The 18,539-nt window shown below is 49.9% G+C and overlaps 2 protein-coding genes across 2 annotated transcripts in view; both read left to right on the top strand.

Annotated features, from left to right (window-relative positions):
- Window positions 1–18,539, top strand: part of Atg10 (Autophagy-related 10) — a 133,386-nt gene that overhangs the window by 36,197 nt on the left and 78,650 nt on the right. Inside the window, exon 3 of the mRNA XM_084576159.1 lies at window positions 12,344–12,439. Within this exon, the coding sequence (XP_084432285.1) occupies window positions 12,344–12,439 (96 nt within the window). The remainder of the gene's footprint in view (window positions 1–12,343; window positions 12,440–18,539) is intronic.
- LOC146180831 (uncharacterized) lies at window positions 16,889–18,170 on the top strand. Its single transcript, XM_084576158.1, has one exon. The coding sequence runs from the start codon at window positions 16,893–16,895 to the stop codon at window positions 17,967–17,969; it is 1,077 nt and encodes a 358-aa protein (XP_084432284.1). The 5' UTR covers window positions 16,889–16,892; the 3' UTR covers window positions 17,970–18,170.

The following is an 18,539-nucleotide window of genomic DNA, read 5'->3' as shown; positions in this document are numbered from 1 at the left end:
AGTCGCCGGCGTAGCTCGATGAAGGCATCATCTTGATCATCTTGCCACGCAAAAGGAACATTGCCTCTGGTAAGAAGCGTAAGAGGCTAGGCAATCGGTGAAAAATTCTCGACGAAACGCCTGTAATAGGCACAAAGCCCCAAAAACCTTCTAACGGATTTTTTGTCGGTTGGGCGCGGGAAGTTTTCCACAGCAGCAGTCTTATCGGGATTTGGTTTCGCGCCCTCAGCACTAATAACATGGCCAAGAAAGTGGTGCTCCTGGAATCCGAAATGGCATTTCTGTGGTTTTATAGTCCGTTGGGCTGAACGCAGCGCCTGTAGTACCATTCGCAGCCGGTCGAGGTGCTCCTCAAAAGTAGCCGCAAAAATGACATCGTCGAGATAGACTAGGCATGCTTGCCACTTCAGTCCAGAGAGAACGATGTCCATCATTCGCTGGAAGGTTACTGGCGCAGAACAGAGAGCGAAGGGAAGCACTTTAAATTCATAAAGGCCGTCGGGGGTGACGAACGCTGTTTTTTTCTCTGCCCCTTTCGTCTACTTCTATTTGCCAGTAGCCATTCTTGAGGTCAAGCGATGAGATATATTTGGCATTACGTAACCGGTCCAATGCGTCGTCGATACGCGGGAGCGGGTATACGTCCTGTTTTGTCACCCGATTTAACTTCCGATAATCGACGCAGAAACGCAAGGTGTTGTCTTTTTTCTTCACCGACACTACAGGCGAAGCCCAGGGGCTGGTAGACGGCTGAACCACGTTGTCGGTAATCATTTCTTTCGCCTAGCTTCGAATAGCCTCTCGTTCCGTTGACGACACGCGGTATGGGTGTTGGGAAATCGGCTTGGTCTATGCGCCAACCATAATGCGGTGTTTGGCTATTGGGGTGTGCCCAACTTTCGAAGACGTTGCAAAGCATCCAACAAAATTCTGAAGGAGCTCCAGGAGTCGTCGCCGCCGCTCATCCACCGACAAATTAGGGTTAATGTCTTCAGTTGACAGAATGTCGGGTGCATCGCATCCGACTGGTGATGGCGGAGCCAGAGAAAAAGTCGGCAACATACGCGATGGCCGTTCCTTTCGCAATGTGCATAAACTTGGTCCCGAAATTTGTAATCAAGAGTTTCGCACAACCGTCCCGCAAGCGAACTAGTCATCTTGCAGCGCAGATCCCTTTCTCAGGAAGCAGGTTCACGTTCCTCTCTGCCATTACGTCGCGATCGCATGTTGAGTCGCTTTCTACCAAGACCATAATGCTGCACCGTGGCGGGACCGTAACGTCAGCAGCTGTAATACGTAAGGCGGGCACTGATAAATCGTCGACGCTAGATCTCGCAATGGCTTGGCTCGGCGAAAACGTCACACGTGATTCTTGCAAATTATCGCACCGTTAGCCAGTAAGAAGTCCAAGCCGAGTATGACGTCTCGCGAACAGTGGGGAAGAACAACAAAGTCGCCAACATAAACAAATTCGTCAATTGAAACTCTCGCAACGCATCTTCCAGCCGGGGTAATAAGGTGCCCCCAGCCGTGCGAATCTGGGGCCCGGTCCACTCGGTTAAAACTTTCTTCAATTTCCTGGCTAACCAACTGCTCATAACTGAATAGTCCGCCCCCGTATCAAATAACGCTGTAATGAGAAAATCGTCGATAGAAACCGGTATGTCCGAAGCTGCGCACCCAGGTTCATCATTACATGACCCCGTATGATAGCCGTTATCTTGTAAGCATGATGGAGGATGTTCGGCAGTTCGGTCGTCAGCGACCTCACCTCCGCAGGTCGCTGTTCCTAGTTTTCCCGACGGCTCGGTGAGCGGGGGCTCGGCGAGCGGCCAGTATGGTATGTAGAGGGACGTGGACTCAGGGAACAATAACGGGAAGATGTAATGACGCGGGACCCGTAGTGTGAGACATTTGGGGGATCCGTATGTGCCGACAGGTACTCCTCGATTTCGCGTGGTCGTTCACCACCCCGAGGACACCGTGCACGCGGATGAAAGCCACGAAGTCCGGCGCGGCGGTACGGACAGAACCTCAGCATGTGACCGGCCTCACCACAGGGGCAACAAAGGGGCCTCTGGTCAGGAGCACGCCAGACGTCAGTCTTCCGAAATCGTGCCTCGGCTAGAAGAGGAGGACGGCGCGGGCTTGGATCAAGCGTAGGGGTGTCCACTCTGGCTCTGGGAGAGTCGTACCCAATATGGTGCTCGTTTGGATGAGGCACAGTGGTGTTCGCTCTTGGAGAATCGCACAGGGTATATTGCTGAAGCACGAATGCGTACGTAGGCACACTCGGTGGCGGTGTCTGCACAGCAGGCGCAGACGGCTCCGGGATGACTTGCCTAACTTCCTCACGAACGACCTCCGCGAGTGACGGAAGCCTCGATGACGATGTTAAACCCTGTAGCTGAATGTGTCTCAGCTCTTCTCTGACCACGGATCGAACAAGCTCCTTTAAGGCATCGCCAGAACCGTTGAAGCCAGAAGCATAGATGGCCGTTAACATGGCGGACACGTCACGATTATAGTACTGTGCCCTGTGTTGAAGTGTTTGTTCCATTTCGGGGGCCTCTGCTAGAAAATCTGATGTGCCAGGTGCATTGCGCACGAGCCCAGCAAATAGTTCTTGTTTCACCCCGCGCATTAAGTGGCGCACTTTCTTCTCCTCAGACATGTTTGGATCAGCACGCCTAAAAAGGCGGATCATGTCCTCGTAGTACATTCCAACATTTTCGTTCCGGGCTTGGCAGCGAGGTCGCAGTGCTGACTCAGCACTCTCCCTGCGGTCGTTGGCGGTATAGGTCGCCAACAGCTGGCGACGAAAGAGGTCCCATGATGATTGTGTCGTTTCGTGGTTCACGAACCATGTCCGCGCCGAATCTTCGAGAGTAAAGCACACATTATGCAGCTTTGCTCATCCCAGCCGTTGTAGTTGGCGACCCGTTCGAATTGGTCCAGCCAGCCCTCAGCGTCCTCATAAAGCTCGCAATGGAAGGACTGTGGCATTCGAGCCTGGAGGACGACGAACTGGCGTGAACTCTCTCCGTTAGCCACACTGTTTGTGTTCTATCTATGCATGGTGGTCACAGGCGTTCAGGACAAAGGCCCGAACCCTGGCGACTGGCCTCGGAGACGGCGGCTGGAACTGCGGTGGATCGGTGTCAAATCCGTGGTGACTTTCGGTTGCCCTGAAGGGGTGGAACTCAGCAAAAGGGAAATCGTACCCGGCTGCTCCACCAGAAAATGTAACGAGTAGAATAAGACAGCAAACACTGAACGGATCATTTCCACACACTACACTCAGCTTCGCCCTCTTTGTCCTTGGTTCAGAGAGGCACGCGGCAATATGTACCTCGCCACTGCTGCGCAGTAAAACATTGCCGCGACTGGATATCCTAACCGTTCCAAAACGAACAGATCAGCTTTCCTGGCCTAAGCATGAGAGCACTAGGTTATCTCAGCAGCTGATCATGCCTCGTGTAAAACTGCAGCACATTCTCGCATTGCGACAGACATCGTCGTCTTCATCAAGTTCCAAGTGCAACACACTCGCGCCGTGCAGCAAACACCTTCGTCTTAGCGAAGATTTTTTTTACGTCGCTCATTCATTTTACCCATAAGTACGACATACGCCATCTGAGCGAGTGCGGGCGAGATACGCGAGATTACTGTCGTACGAATCCACCAGGCGACATAACGAGAACAGGCGGCTTGACGTAGTAGAAGCCACTTTCGCTAAAGATAAGAGACCGCAGCAATGGCAGGCTGGCCCATTGCCTAGAAACTCATCAAGCGCGGAACCCAGCCAAGATCGAAGACGCAAGCAGCGATTGCCGCTGCGGCCGATAGGTTGCGAGCGCGAAACTTGGTTCCGTTCAAAGATAGTTGAACTCTGCATGTTTTCTCTACTGACAGTTCGTGTGGACAAGCTCTGTCCACAATTCCTGTCGACGCCACTCACTAGAAAAGAAAGGATTTCGCATTAATATTCGGCCGAAAGTACTGCCGCAATGATTGCCTTCGCCAGCGCTCGTTCATAACAACCATAAGCGGTTTCCGAGGAACGGTCGATGCGGAACCCAGCACACGAAGAAAGAAAATAGGGAGACCTGGAAAGCAGCTCTATTCCCACCAGAAAGTTGGTGGTCAGCAAAGTGCTCGGCCTCGCGTTTGAGATAACTAAACTCAGGCTGAAGAGGAATGCGCCACCACCGCGCGCTTTAGTCGAAAGAGCGGAGCGTGCTGTATGCAACACAGCATGCAGTGGAATAAGCTGTTAAGTACTCGAGCTGATCGACGGACGCATACTAGTGCTCGCACGCAATGCCTTCCTTGCATTGCTTCTTTGAGGAGATCTACCGCGAAATTCCAAGCAAATGCCTTCCGCACCCAATCACACAAACCGAAATCACCGCCAAAATGAGGGGGCCGCTGTACCGGAGCGGCACCTTGATTCAGAGCGGTGGCGAGAAACTTTTTCCACCAGAAAAACAGATTAGCGCAGTGCGCATGGGTTGAATTTTTTAAAATTTCTTATCAGGCTGATCGGGCTTGCAAGACTGCGCCAAAACGTTGGGGCGCCGCCGTTGAGTTTTTTAAGGCGGTCGTCATTGATGCTGATTCAGTTTATCGGCATACCGCCGCTGCCGTTTCCTCTCGGTGCGCCATCTAAATATGTTTGCGATCTTCTATTTCATTTCGACGCCAGCTAACGTCTAGACAGCGGCCATCTGTGCACTATGACTCACGCGCACCGTTTGCGCGGTGCTCAACCTACACCCTCCGTAAGCCCTTGGGCTTTGGACATGTGCTCATTCGGGCGAGTCGGCGCCGTCAGGGGCCGTTTTTTTTTTTTGTGATGTTTGTGAAAGTTCAAATTCGACTGGAGTCTAGGCTAGTAAGGGATGTCCAATGTTGCTTGGGCGCAGAGCAGGGAATGGTGGAGGAGGCGCAGGGAAGTTAAAGAAGGGCTCTCGGACGGGTAGGAGTGCGATTTCATTAGGGCAGCACATCGCTCGTTTTCTGGTTGTGGAACTTACGGGGACACATTCGAGTTGCGGCCGTCGACTCAACAGTGGGGGTTTCTCCAGAAGTTGAAATGTGCTGGCGGGGCTGAATATTTATAGCATCGCAGGGCTACTGGAGGCCGAGGAGAAGCGGTAGTCACTTTAACGTGATAACGTTAAAGGTCCACCGCGTTCGAATGCATCATATGCATGCATTCTGTAAAAGAAATGCTACTGAGCGTGCATGGCGTGTAAAAGTCCGCTAAAGAGAGTCAATATTTTGCTAGTCGCTTTTAAAAGGCTACTTTCGCGCCGCGCCGCGACCCTCAGTCCCAGGCATTTCCCGCACACTGCAGCATCTCTTGCAGACTACATAAGCAGTTGAGACTACTGCGGATTGCTACCATTGGTTCGCCGCGCTATAGCGATGAAGGCGGTGCGTTTGCCTTGACCGGTAGGAGACCGCGACGCGTTTCCCTTCCCGCTCAATCATGTGCTAGACTAGCTCTGGCCTGGGAGGGGTGGGGTCGGGGCAAGGGGCAAAAAATATAGAACAAATAAACCGGTCCGGGTTGGTGACTAACGCTTTCGCGGGCGGAGCGTGGTACCGGTCTGCAATATTTGTCTTTCTCGCGCGGGCTTCTGACCCCATCACTGTGGCCCCATGCGCCTCTAGCCGCTCGCCGTCCCCCCAGACTGCCCAGACTCGCCGCACCCGCTCGCCCCAAACCTCGCCGTTCACCGCACCCTCACGTCTCTGGCTTTCTTTCGGAAAACCAAGCAATGCAGCGCCTGTAGGTGACGCTGCGTTGACGACCCCGCCTGAAAATCCTCTGCTGACCCTTGCTCATCTCCGCTGCCTTTTAGACATCTTGTGGACGGTGTTCCTGTATACTGCCATGATTGCCATCGTCACAAGAAGGTTGTCACACACCCCGCTTCGTCAGCCGTTCATGTCGCCGATGGAAGTGCCGCTGCCCTCGTGGGAGTGTGCAGTGCGCGTGACCATTTGTGATCGCACTACCCCTGTGCTATTCACTGCCATTGACCGCTGTCCTCACGATGTGATCCTAGGCATTGTCCTTTTAAGTTGCACGCTGCCTTCGTTGATTGCTCAACTGATCTTGCCTTTCTGCTCCGAAAACATCGATATCAAGGCCTGCCTCGGGTAAATCGAGTTTATTTGTCTATCGCCCGGAGCTGTGATCTATGTTCCTTTGGTCGCATTCCTGCCATTCCTGACGGTACATACGTCACTTGCCCAATCACAGATATTCTTCATGGAATACCATCATACTCCCTCATATCATCGTGATTGTCGCCGGTAGTCGCACCTATTTTCTCGTCCCTAACTTAAGCCGCTTGACCTAAGTTTTACCCCATATGGCATAGCACTCGCTGACATTTGGCTGACTGCGAAGTTACTTCCCTCACGTCGGTGCCTATTCCTGGGTCGCCTGTATGGGCTTCTTCCCATTCGACCCTGTTTTCTAACATGATAGCAGAGCATTTGCCCGCTGACCTAATCATAGCTCTCTCCAACCTTTTGATTTCGTACAGCGACAACAGAATGATGTGTTGAAATATGCGTTAATTGCAGCGGGCCTGGCGCGAGCCCTTCTTCCTGCACCACTGCCGGCTGCATCGTCTTCGTAACATGAGCCGGGCCGCGCCGAGCGATCGTCCCGATCGATTGCGAGAAATGTAATCCATGATGTGACGATGAACACAACAAAGGCGGACGATTAGGGGATGAAACGCTTGCACCACAATGAATGTGAAGATGGGTTAAATGGCTGGCCCGGAGCATCAGGTCCAGTGCTCATCGTTTGCCGAAGGCCAAGGCCCATGGATACGCTGGACGCTCAGGGCGGGGGTGCTGTCTTCGCTCGAGTGGTCGTGAGTTCGTTTCGTCGTGGGTCAATCGGTCTAGGTTTGGGCTGGGGAGAGCTGCTGGTCGGGTCTGAACGAGAACGGCTGGGGGTAGCTGTGCGGCGGTCTCCGCGGCCTTTCGGCCATGATCCCGGCATACGGTTGGCGTCGACGCTCCAAGGCGAGGATGGGGATGAACCACACCTCCCTGAAGATGTTACGTGGTAACATATGGCAAGCGATGAAACACGGCGACACAACAGAAACATAACTACGTGATGACATGACGACAAAATATTCTTTAATGGCCAACAGGCCCGACGCGAGCGTTCCGCCCCGCGCCATTGCTCGCTTCGTCGTCTTCGTAGCAAAAATTTCATTTCGGGGACCGACCATTGGGCCAAACATCGGCCGTGAGCAATCGCATCAATACAGGTGAAACCAGCCCCATTCACCGACGGCTTTATCGTGTCTTGCTTGCTGAGCGGCACGTACGCCATTCAGAAGGAGGTCAACAAGATGCTGGCGAAGAACATTGTTGATCCTTCCTGCTGCCCCTGGGCGTCTCCTGTTGTTTTAGCCAAAAAAGATCAAAGTTGGAGGTTTTGTATTGACTGTCGCTACCTTAGTCAGATAACAAAAAAGAAGCTTACCATCTTCCGAAAATTGACGACACGCTTGCCTGCTCGCATTGTGCCAGCTATTTTTCTTCCGTCGACGCTAGTGCCAAATTGCTGCCGACGAGCAGGATCGTGTGAAAATTGCATTGTAACTCGCTACGCACTATATGAACTCAAGTTGATGCCATTTGGCCTCTGTAACGCTCCTGGGACATTCGAGCGCATGATGTCGCAAGCCACCTTCACCGACTTTCTACCAACCTGCAGTCATTTTCCGCCGCGCCGATCTTCAACTGAACGCCAAGAAGTGCAGCCTCGGCCGGCGCCAAATTAAAGTCCTGGGTCATTTGTGACAAATTTCTAGCCGTGCACGAGGCCCTTAACCCGCGTAACGCAAGTGATGGGCTAAGTTTTCTCGGGCTTTGCTCCTACTTCTGTCGCTTCATTCGGATCATCGCAGACATCACTCGTTCCCTTACCTCTCTTCTGCAGAAAAATGTACATTTCACATGGGACCGTGATCAAGCTCTTGCCTTCACAACTCTTATTTCCGCCCTCACCACTCCACCTGTCCTGGCGCACTTCGACTCTTTTACGCCTACAGAACAGTGTACCGATTCCATGGGCAGGGTATTGACGCAATCCCTGCCCAGTGCGAGCATGACCACTCCCGTGTAATTGCCTACGCCAGCCGCCTGCTATCTCCATACGAGTACAACTACTCAATTACCGAACGGGAATGTATTGCATTTCTTTGGGTGTTGAGTAAAATCCTCCCTTATTTGTTTGGGAGGACCTTTTTTGTAATGACAGATCATATTGTCTTGTGTTGGCTGTCCTCACTTAAGGACCCCACAGGTCGCTTCGGTCACTGGGCCTTGCGCGTACAAGGGTATACATATACTGTGGTTTATAAGTCAGGCCAACTACAACTGCTTATCCCGCCATCCCGTACATGCTGCTTATTTCAGGAGTGTAAACGGCTGGGCTAGTTGGCTCATACTGCGTAGAAAGGAAGCCAGTGAAAACAGCAGGACAAGAGCTAAGAACGCACACAGCACAACGCTGGACTTACAAGTGATTTATTCCGATGAAGAAGGGCTCATTTTAAAAGAATTCCTTGCGTATACACCATACAGACAACGCACTTTGCGCACTACATGATGAAATGCCATTTATGAGGATAAAAACTTGCACTCCTTTTCGGTGATAATCACGGACAGATCATTGACGCATTTCTGATTATTCTTTTTGTTAGGAATGCTTCTAGCATCTTAAGCTCACGTTTAGATTTCCCCCGACCGATAACGCTAGTGGTGTGAAAACTTTGGGAACAGTTGCAGTCCTTGACATGTAAGGTGTGCCAGTGCCCAAAGTTGTTCGGTGTTGCCTCAGGCGCTCATTAAGCATGCTCCGGTTTGGCCTATGTAGATTTTTCCGCATGAAAATTGAACTGAATAAACCACGCCCACTGCGCATGTAATGAACCTAGTCTGGTGTTTTATTTTACAAAACCCAGTTGTGCGCTGGTCGCCAGAGATTTGGGCGCATAAACCGGACAGTTTGCGGGGAGCAGAAAATACCATATTGACACCGAACTTCTGAGCCACTTCTTTCAGCCCATGTGAAGTCCTGTGGAAGTAAGGGACGACTTCAATTTTTATTCTTTCGACTTCTTCTGGACTTGCAGCCTTTGAAGATAAGTTCAATTTTTTCCCCAAGGATTCCCCCACCACCAGCAAAACGGAGGGAGGAAACCCAGAACATCTTAGCCATTCAACCTGCTCTGCCAGACTTTGCTGCATCACATGAGGGCAACTGTTCTCTAAGGCATTCAAGAAGCACAAGTTTGCAATGCTGCGCTTCACTTAGAAGGTGCCGATTCATACGGAAAAAGCGCCTTTTCAGCTCCGGGCGCATATTTCTAACACACTTGTCCGTTGGATAAAAAAGTCAATTCTAAATCAAGGAACCTAATGGTCTTGTCAGGAGGAATCTCATTTGTAAAAACCAAGTTCTTAGAGCAGGCCCTAAAAACATTTAAAATCTGGTCTCCCACAAGGGTAAGCTGGTCAGTTTCGGGTAAGTTCAATATTACTAAATAATCGTCAACATATCTAAAAACCCTTACAACACGTGTGTGTTGAAGAAAGCCCTGTAGCATCGAGGCAAATTTTGCTAGAGTGCCTCAATCGCAGTTTTCCCGCTGCTAGTGCAGCCTTTTCGGTAGACATTATGGACTTGCGCTTTATCCGGTGCCCCATGATGAACTTGTTATTGCTTTGCGCGAATTAATTCAAAGAACTGGGACAATTTCCTTCCAGAATAAGTGTGGCATCACTTTGGAATCCTTCCTCGAACATTTAAAAGTGCTCTTGAATTCTACGATTGCACAGCATGAAGACAATTATGTTGTGAAAAAACGAGGAATTTGTATTGGTTCCTGCGTTGCGCCAGTGCTGGGTAATATTGTCGCAAACCTCCGCCTTTAAGGTCAACAGAGGTGCGGGATCCAATTTGCGGTTAGCCGTCGTCCCTCTAAAAGGTTTGGTTTGTGGGGTTTAACGTCCCAAAGCAACTCAGGCTATGAGAGACGCCGTAGTGGAGGACTCCGGAAATATCGACCACCTGGGGTTCTTTAACGTGCACTGACATCGCACTGCACACAGACGCCTGCCTGCCTGCCTGCCCGTCTCTCTCCCTGCCCGCCCGTCTCTCTCTCTCTCTTTCTTTCTATCTCCTATCCATCTCTCTCTTAATGCTCATGTAGTAGGAAAAATGGAGAGGCAGGGCACAGAAGAAGGCAAGGGCGGGTAAGATAACCAGGAAAAGGGAATAAAGATTTCCTTCGCAGTGAAAAACCTGTCTACATCGCCATTTTGGTCGCAAAAAAGGTCCCCCACAGTCAATCGACTGCCTGGCGCTCAAGCATCTGCCTCATATATTTGAGGAAAGCCTTCATAGGATATCTCAGGCGACAAAAGCTCGGGGCGCACCATTAAAACAATAGCTTCTTTTTTTTTGCGATGTTTATTGCCTCGGGGCATAAAAATGCTACGAAGGATGAAGGGTGTGGTCAAATAGATGAAAAAAGGTTGGCTCATGCAATGAAGCCGAGGAGTGAACGATGATGTGTTCCCTGCGCGTCCACGCGGCATAAGACTGCGGATCTTGGGGGGGAGATGCCAGCTGCCACCAGGTGCCAGATCCGCGTTGGCTTCAGCGCTGGACATTCCCACAGCAGGTTATGGATGTCAGCTTCTGTATTTCTGGATTTGCAGACGGGGCACCCAGGGTGTGGATACCAATGTCGAAATTGAGGTCACTTTCTAATCACTGCCGGTGTTAGGGCCACCCCAACTCTAATCTTCCGAAGCGCCACCTCCTCTGCACGGGTTAGACCGCGGGGGAGGCTTACCGTACACGGAGGTATCAGAGCACGTGTACGGCGTCGGAGGTGTTCTTTTCTTGTTAAAAGTAGGGTAGCATTGTCCAATTTTATGAGGTTCGGCGATGTCGAGGTCGAGGGTGAAAGGCGGGTCGCAGAATCTGCCTAGCCGCACTTAAAAGGTCACGCGGAGTCCATTCAATACGAATTGGCTGTGGTATACGTGGCGCTAGACGGCGTATGTTTTGGCAGATTTCTGTGCTACCACTAACGCGTCTAAGTAGCTTTGTCACCTGGAGGGCGTCAGTGCGTATGACAATACGGGCCGTGGGAGGCATGGAAATGACGGTCACAGAGCGAATCGCCTCTTGCACTGCAAGCAGCTCCGCACAAAAAGAAGATGGAGGTTCCGATAATTGAAACGTTGATGTCTTGTTCAGTGAAGACTTGCTAGGGCAATAAACTGCAGTTGTCACTTCGCAGGCTTGGATGCTCGCGTCGACGTAAATTATAATGGATCCTTGTGGCAAGCGGGCGTCTTGTTCTGTAATTCATTCGCGAAGTGACGACGCCGTTTCCTCAGTTGGCTTGTTATCGCTCAGCTGTACAAAACGCCAAGGAGGAAGAACTGGCAGTGGCGATGATAGAAGTGGATGTGGCGAAACATAAGCTCTCGGAGCGCACGTTGCGTGAGAGAGGGTGCCCTTAAGCCTGCGTGTATCACGTCGTTGCTGCACCAGTTCATTTATTGTGTTTAGCTGCGCTTTTTCTTGAAGTGCCACGATTGGTGTGATGCGAGGGCGGCATGTGATGACCCTCATTGCCTCTCGGTTTATAGCTTCAAGGCGATCCCATTGTGCTCTTCTCAAATGCTGGAATTGGGCTTTATAAACAAGGCGGGGTCGCAAAACTGCCCGCACCAACTGTCTTGCAACATCTGAGCGAGCGCCACCCGTTTTTGGAGCAATGCGTCTGATCAGACCCAGAGTCTGTTATGCCTGTTTTTTAGCCTGAGACAGCCATGAAGTTCCAGTTCCTGACTCATGAATCGGTAAACCCAATATTTTTACTGCTGAACTTTCCTGAAGTGGGGTTCCGGACAGATGTAGACGAATAGGTGTTGCCGCAAGTTTACGGCGCCCCAGCGGTTGGCGACAGATATGAATGTGAATGGCTTCTGTTCAAGGACATGAGTATAGGTGACAAAGTTCTGTCAGCATGAAACTTGTTCTGTCGAAGCCAGCACAGTGTGAAGGTAGATGTAACAGAACAGTACAGCTGCTGTAGGGGCTGAAAAAAAAAGAGAGAAAGGCACGCACGCAGGTCAACCGAGGGAGTTTCGGACCCATAGCCGGAAAACTGAACGCAGTCTGCTTGGGAGCGAACGTTTCGTAGCTCTTTCGCCCGTTGTCTGCCCTGTTGGCAGGGGACTGAATATGTCCATTTTGGTTTCGCAGGAAGGCGAGCCTGGATTCACGTACCTGGAGAAGAAGTGCAGCTTGCTTCGCAAACCTTCCCCTGGCGCCCGCTGGTCGGACGAAGACTGGCTGCAGGTAGGTTTCTCCGCGAGAAGGTGCCGGTCATTTGTCACTCCTGGATCCGTTTAGCGTACCGAAGCTGAGGAGGCCTTCCGTTCAATTGCACGCAGCGCGGTGGCACATGCTGTACGAGGCATTCCTGGAACTATAGTAAAAACTCAATTTAACGGAACTCCCGATTAAACGGAATAATTCGTATCTGCCCCCAGATTCGTTAAATCGAGTTCCAATTTAGCCTGCGTAAAAATAGTAATTAATCTCCGTTTAAAAATACGGCAGGCGCCATTAGCAGTGGATCGACTTTCTCCTACATGAAATAGCCGAATATTGCACAAACTTTCTGTTGTGACCTTGCTTCCATCACTGCGTTGATGGTGGAAGCAGTGCTGCGGATGAAATCAAATTCCAGCCGATAAAGAAAAAGCAACTAAATAAACTTCTTGAAAGAAATGCAAATGGTAAGTCAGAATTCAGAACCTTCAGGTCTTTTGAAGGACAGGGAGAAAGCACCTAACCGTCTTTGACGAACGATCTATAGCGCACCAGTGCTGCGTCCATTTGTCTGGACGGCAAATAACGCGACATAATGCTGCGGCACAATTCAGTTATTGCTCACTTTTGCGTCACGTATGCGCCAAAAGGCATTCTAAAGTTTTGCCAGAAAGGAACCGAAACCGGCGCTTCGGAGTATCGGCCGCGCCTTTTACGAGTGTCACGAAAATCATGACTGTAGAAATATATTGGTTGGAAAAAATTAATGGTTAGTGAAGAAAATCGGCTTTCCGAGTTGAATTGTATCGCACATTTACCGGTTCAATTATTGAATGATTATCCAAAAATCATCGATATTTCAGTTTGCTTGAACTTGCGTCCTAACGTTATCCCGTTTCAGAAAAGGTGACCTTATTGTTTACGCGTGCCAGTTTACGCGTGCGCAGGATACTACGCTGAAAGGAGGAAGGGCGCTGTAGTGCTAAGCCTTATGTGAAAGAAGAAAGAAATTTTTGGCGGTCATTGAGGTACGCCGAAACCGCGCCGCACAAGTGGATAAAAAAATTTGAAGGACGCTTAAGCTTCGCCTTTAAGAATGGGACGCGATAACATAATCGAGCAACTTGCTATACTCATTTTTATTTATTATTCCTTCCGGGACGTAGAAGCGCTGCCAGCCACCTTGCCGAAACGCGCGGGCTTCATGTTGCAGTCGTAGTTCGTCGGCAACATCGTTGCCGATCCGAGCCGGCGCGATGAAGATCCCGGAGGCCATGCCCTGTCTATCTTATTCCGTGCGCTACGCGCACGATGGCGCTACGTGCACGCCAGGCGTAAAGTCCCTTGATAATTTGAAAGTAGCGACACTCTCCTCTGCGCCGCGCTTTCCTCCTCGATTCTCCTCGCGCGGCGGCGGCGAGCGCTGCGCACGACACGCTTTTTCTCCTTGGCGCCCGCCGGCCGGCCGCAGCAGTGAGTGAAGCGCGAGCTTTTGGGCCAGGTCTGCGCTCCAGGAGTGCACAAATTTTTGAAAAATTGCGAGAAAAGCATTGAGAATGCCGAAAGTAAAGTTCATGAATTGATTGGTTTCTTCTTAGAACTGTTTGAATGGGGAATACTGATAAACGAAGCTTTCAGGCGAGTTCTGTGCTGCAGACACTTTTTAAGTCACATGATAAGGTTATACTCTCTGCACCTAATCTAGTACTGCCTCTGAATTTGTGTTTGTTTTTTTAGAGCGTGAAATCTGTCACCGCGGTAAAACTTCGGAAAACGATCCAGGCTGGTGCTTTGAACATCAAGATCAGAGAAGGTCAAAGCAGGACTTAGTCTATTTCGCCACTGTCAAGCTATCTCTTTAAGCATAGTATACATGTCACGTGATAAACCATGAGATTGGATTATTGGTTAATTGTACATGTATTTTGATCAATTACTGGAAGAAATTAATTGATATTTTGTAAATTGCAAATAAAATCTAAATTTTAGCTGCAACATCGAACCGTATACCATTGGAAAGCTTAGGCCAAGTGTAATGGCACTGTGCTAGTTAGCGATCCTCGATAATTTGCGTTAATTAGTTAATTTTGTATAAAACGAAATTGTGAGCTGTTCCTTGCCGCTTCGAGGCAAGGAACAGGTTTGCCACGGCAGTCTTGATATGATGCTGATGGAGGAATTAAAACTTTTATGAGTACGCGGCCGCTCACTGACTTCGCGTGTGGTTAAAAGACAGCAAGGTACACTGAGAGAAAAGTGGTGGACCTTATTGCCGACACACTAAAGTTCTGGGGCAAGCATGCTGTGTGTGGCCTCATGCGCTATGTAAAAGAGCGTGATTTCATTGAACGCAACAATCAAATAAAAAATTACAGGGGGCACATAGGTCTTCAACGTGCGGAAATGAAAAAGCATATAACTGCCAATTCATTAACTATCGCTATCCTCTATATCTACTAATGCCAGTGACCTATCGTAAATGTCACTATCCGCAACGAACACTATCACCTCACTATCCGGGCCTATTACTATCATTTACCATTATTATCCGTAACAGACACCATCATTACCTATCACTATTCATAACCATCACTATTTAATCTGATGCCGTCTCGTGACCCATTGATATACTTCAATTTTCATTGACTTACGTTGTCAGTCATATCTCTATTATCTCATAATATCTGACGAGACTACTATACATTGACTTTAATTCTTATGCTTTCTTGTTTTCTCATAAATGGAGGTGGGAAAAGAGCAAGCCACAGAAATAACTGACTACTATCAGCGCGAGGTTCATGTCTGTCGAGGAGGCTTCCTTTACTTCAGGACAGGTCGGTGAGAGAAAATTGATGGAACTGCGTTGAGCCTGTTTTTTTCGAGTTCGTGTAATATTGGCGGCTCAAACTAGTCTTCAGTGAAATGTAGCTAGAACATAGAGCGATGAGTTAATCACTCAGGCTAGGTGAAAAAAAATCCTTCTTGCATACAATTGAAATGAGTAATATGTTACAGTGTTAAGAATTGTTGCTCGCAAAATGTTCCCCTATTTTTACATCATGACTATAATCGATATTGATTGTTTAAGTTTCGTAAATACAGAAAATTGATGCAATGATTCCGGCTGATTTGACATCGATGGGAAAACTTTTCTCGCAGTAAATGAATACGCGGAATCGCGGTTTTAGAGCTCGAGCTTTCAAAGCGAAGGTAACCTGCCAACGCCTAGTAGTCATGGTCTAAGTGAAGCATGTGTGATCATATGAACACCTCCTGCACATTGGCCGTATCCCTGATAAAACGAACGCATATTTTTTAACCCACGCGTGCGTCAAAGCATGGCAAGACACATTCAAGAATTGAAAAAAAAAAGCCGTACGACCTAACTAGGGCAGATTACCGGGTTTACTTGCCAAAGAGATTTTCAGGGCCAGCATTCATTGCTCCCTAGTAACCGACGCACACTACAAGTACAAGCTGGAAAGGCTAGCTCCTCTACAAGCCAGAATTTTGATTTTTAGTGAAGGAGGCCAGGGATCCTAGCATAATCGCGACAAATGCAATCGAGAGACTGTAATTTTCCAGTTATCTCTGACAGCAAAAAGCAGATTATAGTGCCCTATTTCTAGCTGTACAGAAGTCGGCAGCGTGTTAAAGATGGAGCCTTGGAGCCTCGCAGAATATTCAGCATTCTGCAGAGGACAACCTTATTTTTATACAGTGAACATGTTGCCGCCGCAAAAATATTGAGGAGCAAGCAGGAATAAAAAACGCAGCGTCAGGTGACGCGTTATCACGGGGAGTGAGAAAGGCACCTTACGTCGCAAACAACTTTGTTCTTTCTAGGAATAAACTTCTTTCGGCCAATCTTGTGAATCCATTGACTCGTGCGCAAGCCGTCACGCTTGCCTTGAGATATCATGAATACCGCATAACCATCTTCAGGCCGCTTGCTGCAGTTGTACGCGCAACAGCACGGCATAGAGCTTGCACGCTGCAATAAAAGCACAGCGCGCAATATTCGCTCGCCGAGACTAGGAGAAAAATGGCGCGAATGAAAAAGAAAACACAAGGAAAACGCCGGACGCGCGTCGGTTTCTAAGGGCAACGGCAAGGAGACCAATCGTCGCTCAGGAAATCAGGCGGAGAGCCGGCCTTCAGCGAAGGGGCGCGCAAGGGGCGAGGAGGAGGCGAGGAGGTAGCGCGGTGGCGGCAAAGTTCAATCGGCGTAACTTTTAGCCAAGCGAAGAGGAAGTACAACGGAAAAGTAATTTGCCACTCGCTTAACTGCGTGTTCTGTAATTCTGTAATTTGCATGCTCATAATCATTATTACACGCCACAATACACTTCTCTAAGGGACATTTCTGAGACAACACCGCAATCAATAGACGCGCCTTTGTAGATTTCAAACCATCCAGCTGGCGTGGCGCAGCTTCCGGCTTCCACTTCCGGCTTCCGTGGGAGACGGACGTGTGATGGCAAGCTTTGAGCGTGCCTCGGTATCGGTCATGTCTGGCCGAGGATGCGGCGAACGACGCCCACCACTGGGCTATCGCATGGTTCTACCTACGTTTCCTTCGGGAGAAGCAATGAAGACAACGGTTTTCCTTCACTGTGATATTGCCGGCCGGCCTTATCATATACAGGATTTTCGTGAGCCGTTGGAAAAGGCCGGTGTACTACCCTACGTGGCTGGCATTGGACCCTTCCAAATGTCTCATATCTGGATGCTGAAGATGAAGACTGAGGAAGCGAAGGAACGCCTGCTGAAAGAAGGCGCGCTGGAAGTGAAGAGACGCTACTGTGCGGTCATTGACCCGAACAAGCGTGAGTTGGTTTTCAAGGTGCACTGGGAGCCTTTCTACGTTTCGAGTGAAGTTGTGCAGAGGGCGTTCGAAGACTTTGGAGATGTGAAAGAAGTCACTTATGAGCAGTGGAACAGCCCGGGGTTGGAAGAGGCCGAATCGACAACTCGGCTAGTAAAAATAGTGCTCAAGGAGGGGCTTTCGATCACTGATTTGCCCCACATGTACAAGTTTTACGGAGGGCCTGTGTTAGTGGTGGTGCCTGGACGGCCACCAATATGCTTAAGATGTAAAAAGACAGGCCACATTCGACGTGATTGCCGCACTCCGAGATGTAGTTCGTGTCATATCTTCGGGCACGACCGGGAGGGATGCGTCCGCACGTATGCCCGTGTGGCCACGGATATTGTGCCCCCTCAAGACGACGGGAGCGAGTTGATCATGGACCAGGAGGAACTGGAGAGCGCTGGAGCCCTGCCCCCTACAGGATCCGGAGAGGGACCTGATGTCCAACAGCCGGAGCACACCACCGGCGGAGGGAAGACGCAAGTTAGCGAACCCGCTGCAGAAACGACTGAAAAGGGGGAGGAGGCTGCTATGTCGTCAGATCAGCCAACAGCGAAAGGCACTTCGGAAGGAAGCGTTGCTGAGTCCCCGATGGATATGACAACCGCCTCCATGAAGAGACCACGAGACTACGAAAAGGTACCAGCTACAGAACGGGAACTGCGTCGACTAGAAAAGTAGTGGAGGGTGGAAGGCGCTAAGAAAGGCAAGTTAGCCTTATCGCAAACCGCGTTGCGTTCCTCGTCGCTCACTCGCGACGAGAGACTGAAGAAGTGAGCCTTTAGTCATTGTTTGTTAGCTGGGTTTAGAGTATGGCTTATTGGAAAAAACCGCTAAAAGTGTGCACTCTAAACGTCCGAGGGCTCGTCTCGAGACGGAAGCAAGTGCAGTTGAACCGTTTGTTGAGCGAACTAGATTTAGACATCGTAGCCATACAAGAAACAAAGGTTGAGGATGAGCAGCAAACAGATGATATGGTGTTTGGTTTTCTGTCACGCTTCAATGTTTGCGTAAGCCATGCAGTCGGTTTGTCGGCAGGTTGCTGTCTTTTCCTGAGGAAAAGTGTAGGCATAGCAGTGGAGCAAGTAATAACTTGTGCAAAGGGGCGTTTCGTCGTGTGCGACATCAAGTACGAAACCTGTGCGGTGAGGGTGGTGGTCCTGTACGCACCAACGACACAAAAAGAACGGCGCGACTTTTTTGAGCAGTTGGTGCCTTTCCTTGAATGCAGTCGTGCGCTTATATTTTTGG

Source organism: Amblyomma maculatum, chromosome 8 (assembly GCF_055883805.1).
Source record: "Amblyomma maculatum isolate TAMU_Amacu chromosome 8, ASM5588380v1, whole genome shotgun sequence".
NCBI lineage: Eukaryota > Metazoa > Arthropoda > Arachnida > Ixodida > Ixodidae > Amblyomma > Amblyomma maculatum.
This window is presented reverse-complemented; position numbering and strand designations above follow the sequence as displayed.

Bases quoted from the DNA above. Each gene is read 5' to 3' on its own strand.
- LOC146180831 (XM_084576158.1), top strand. From the start codon at position 16,893: ATGGCAAGCTTTGAGCGTGCCTCGGTATCGGTCATGTCTGGCCGAGGA.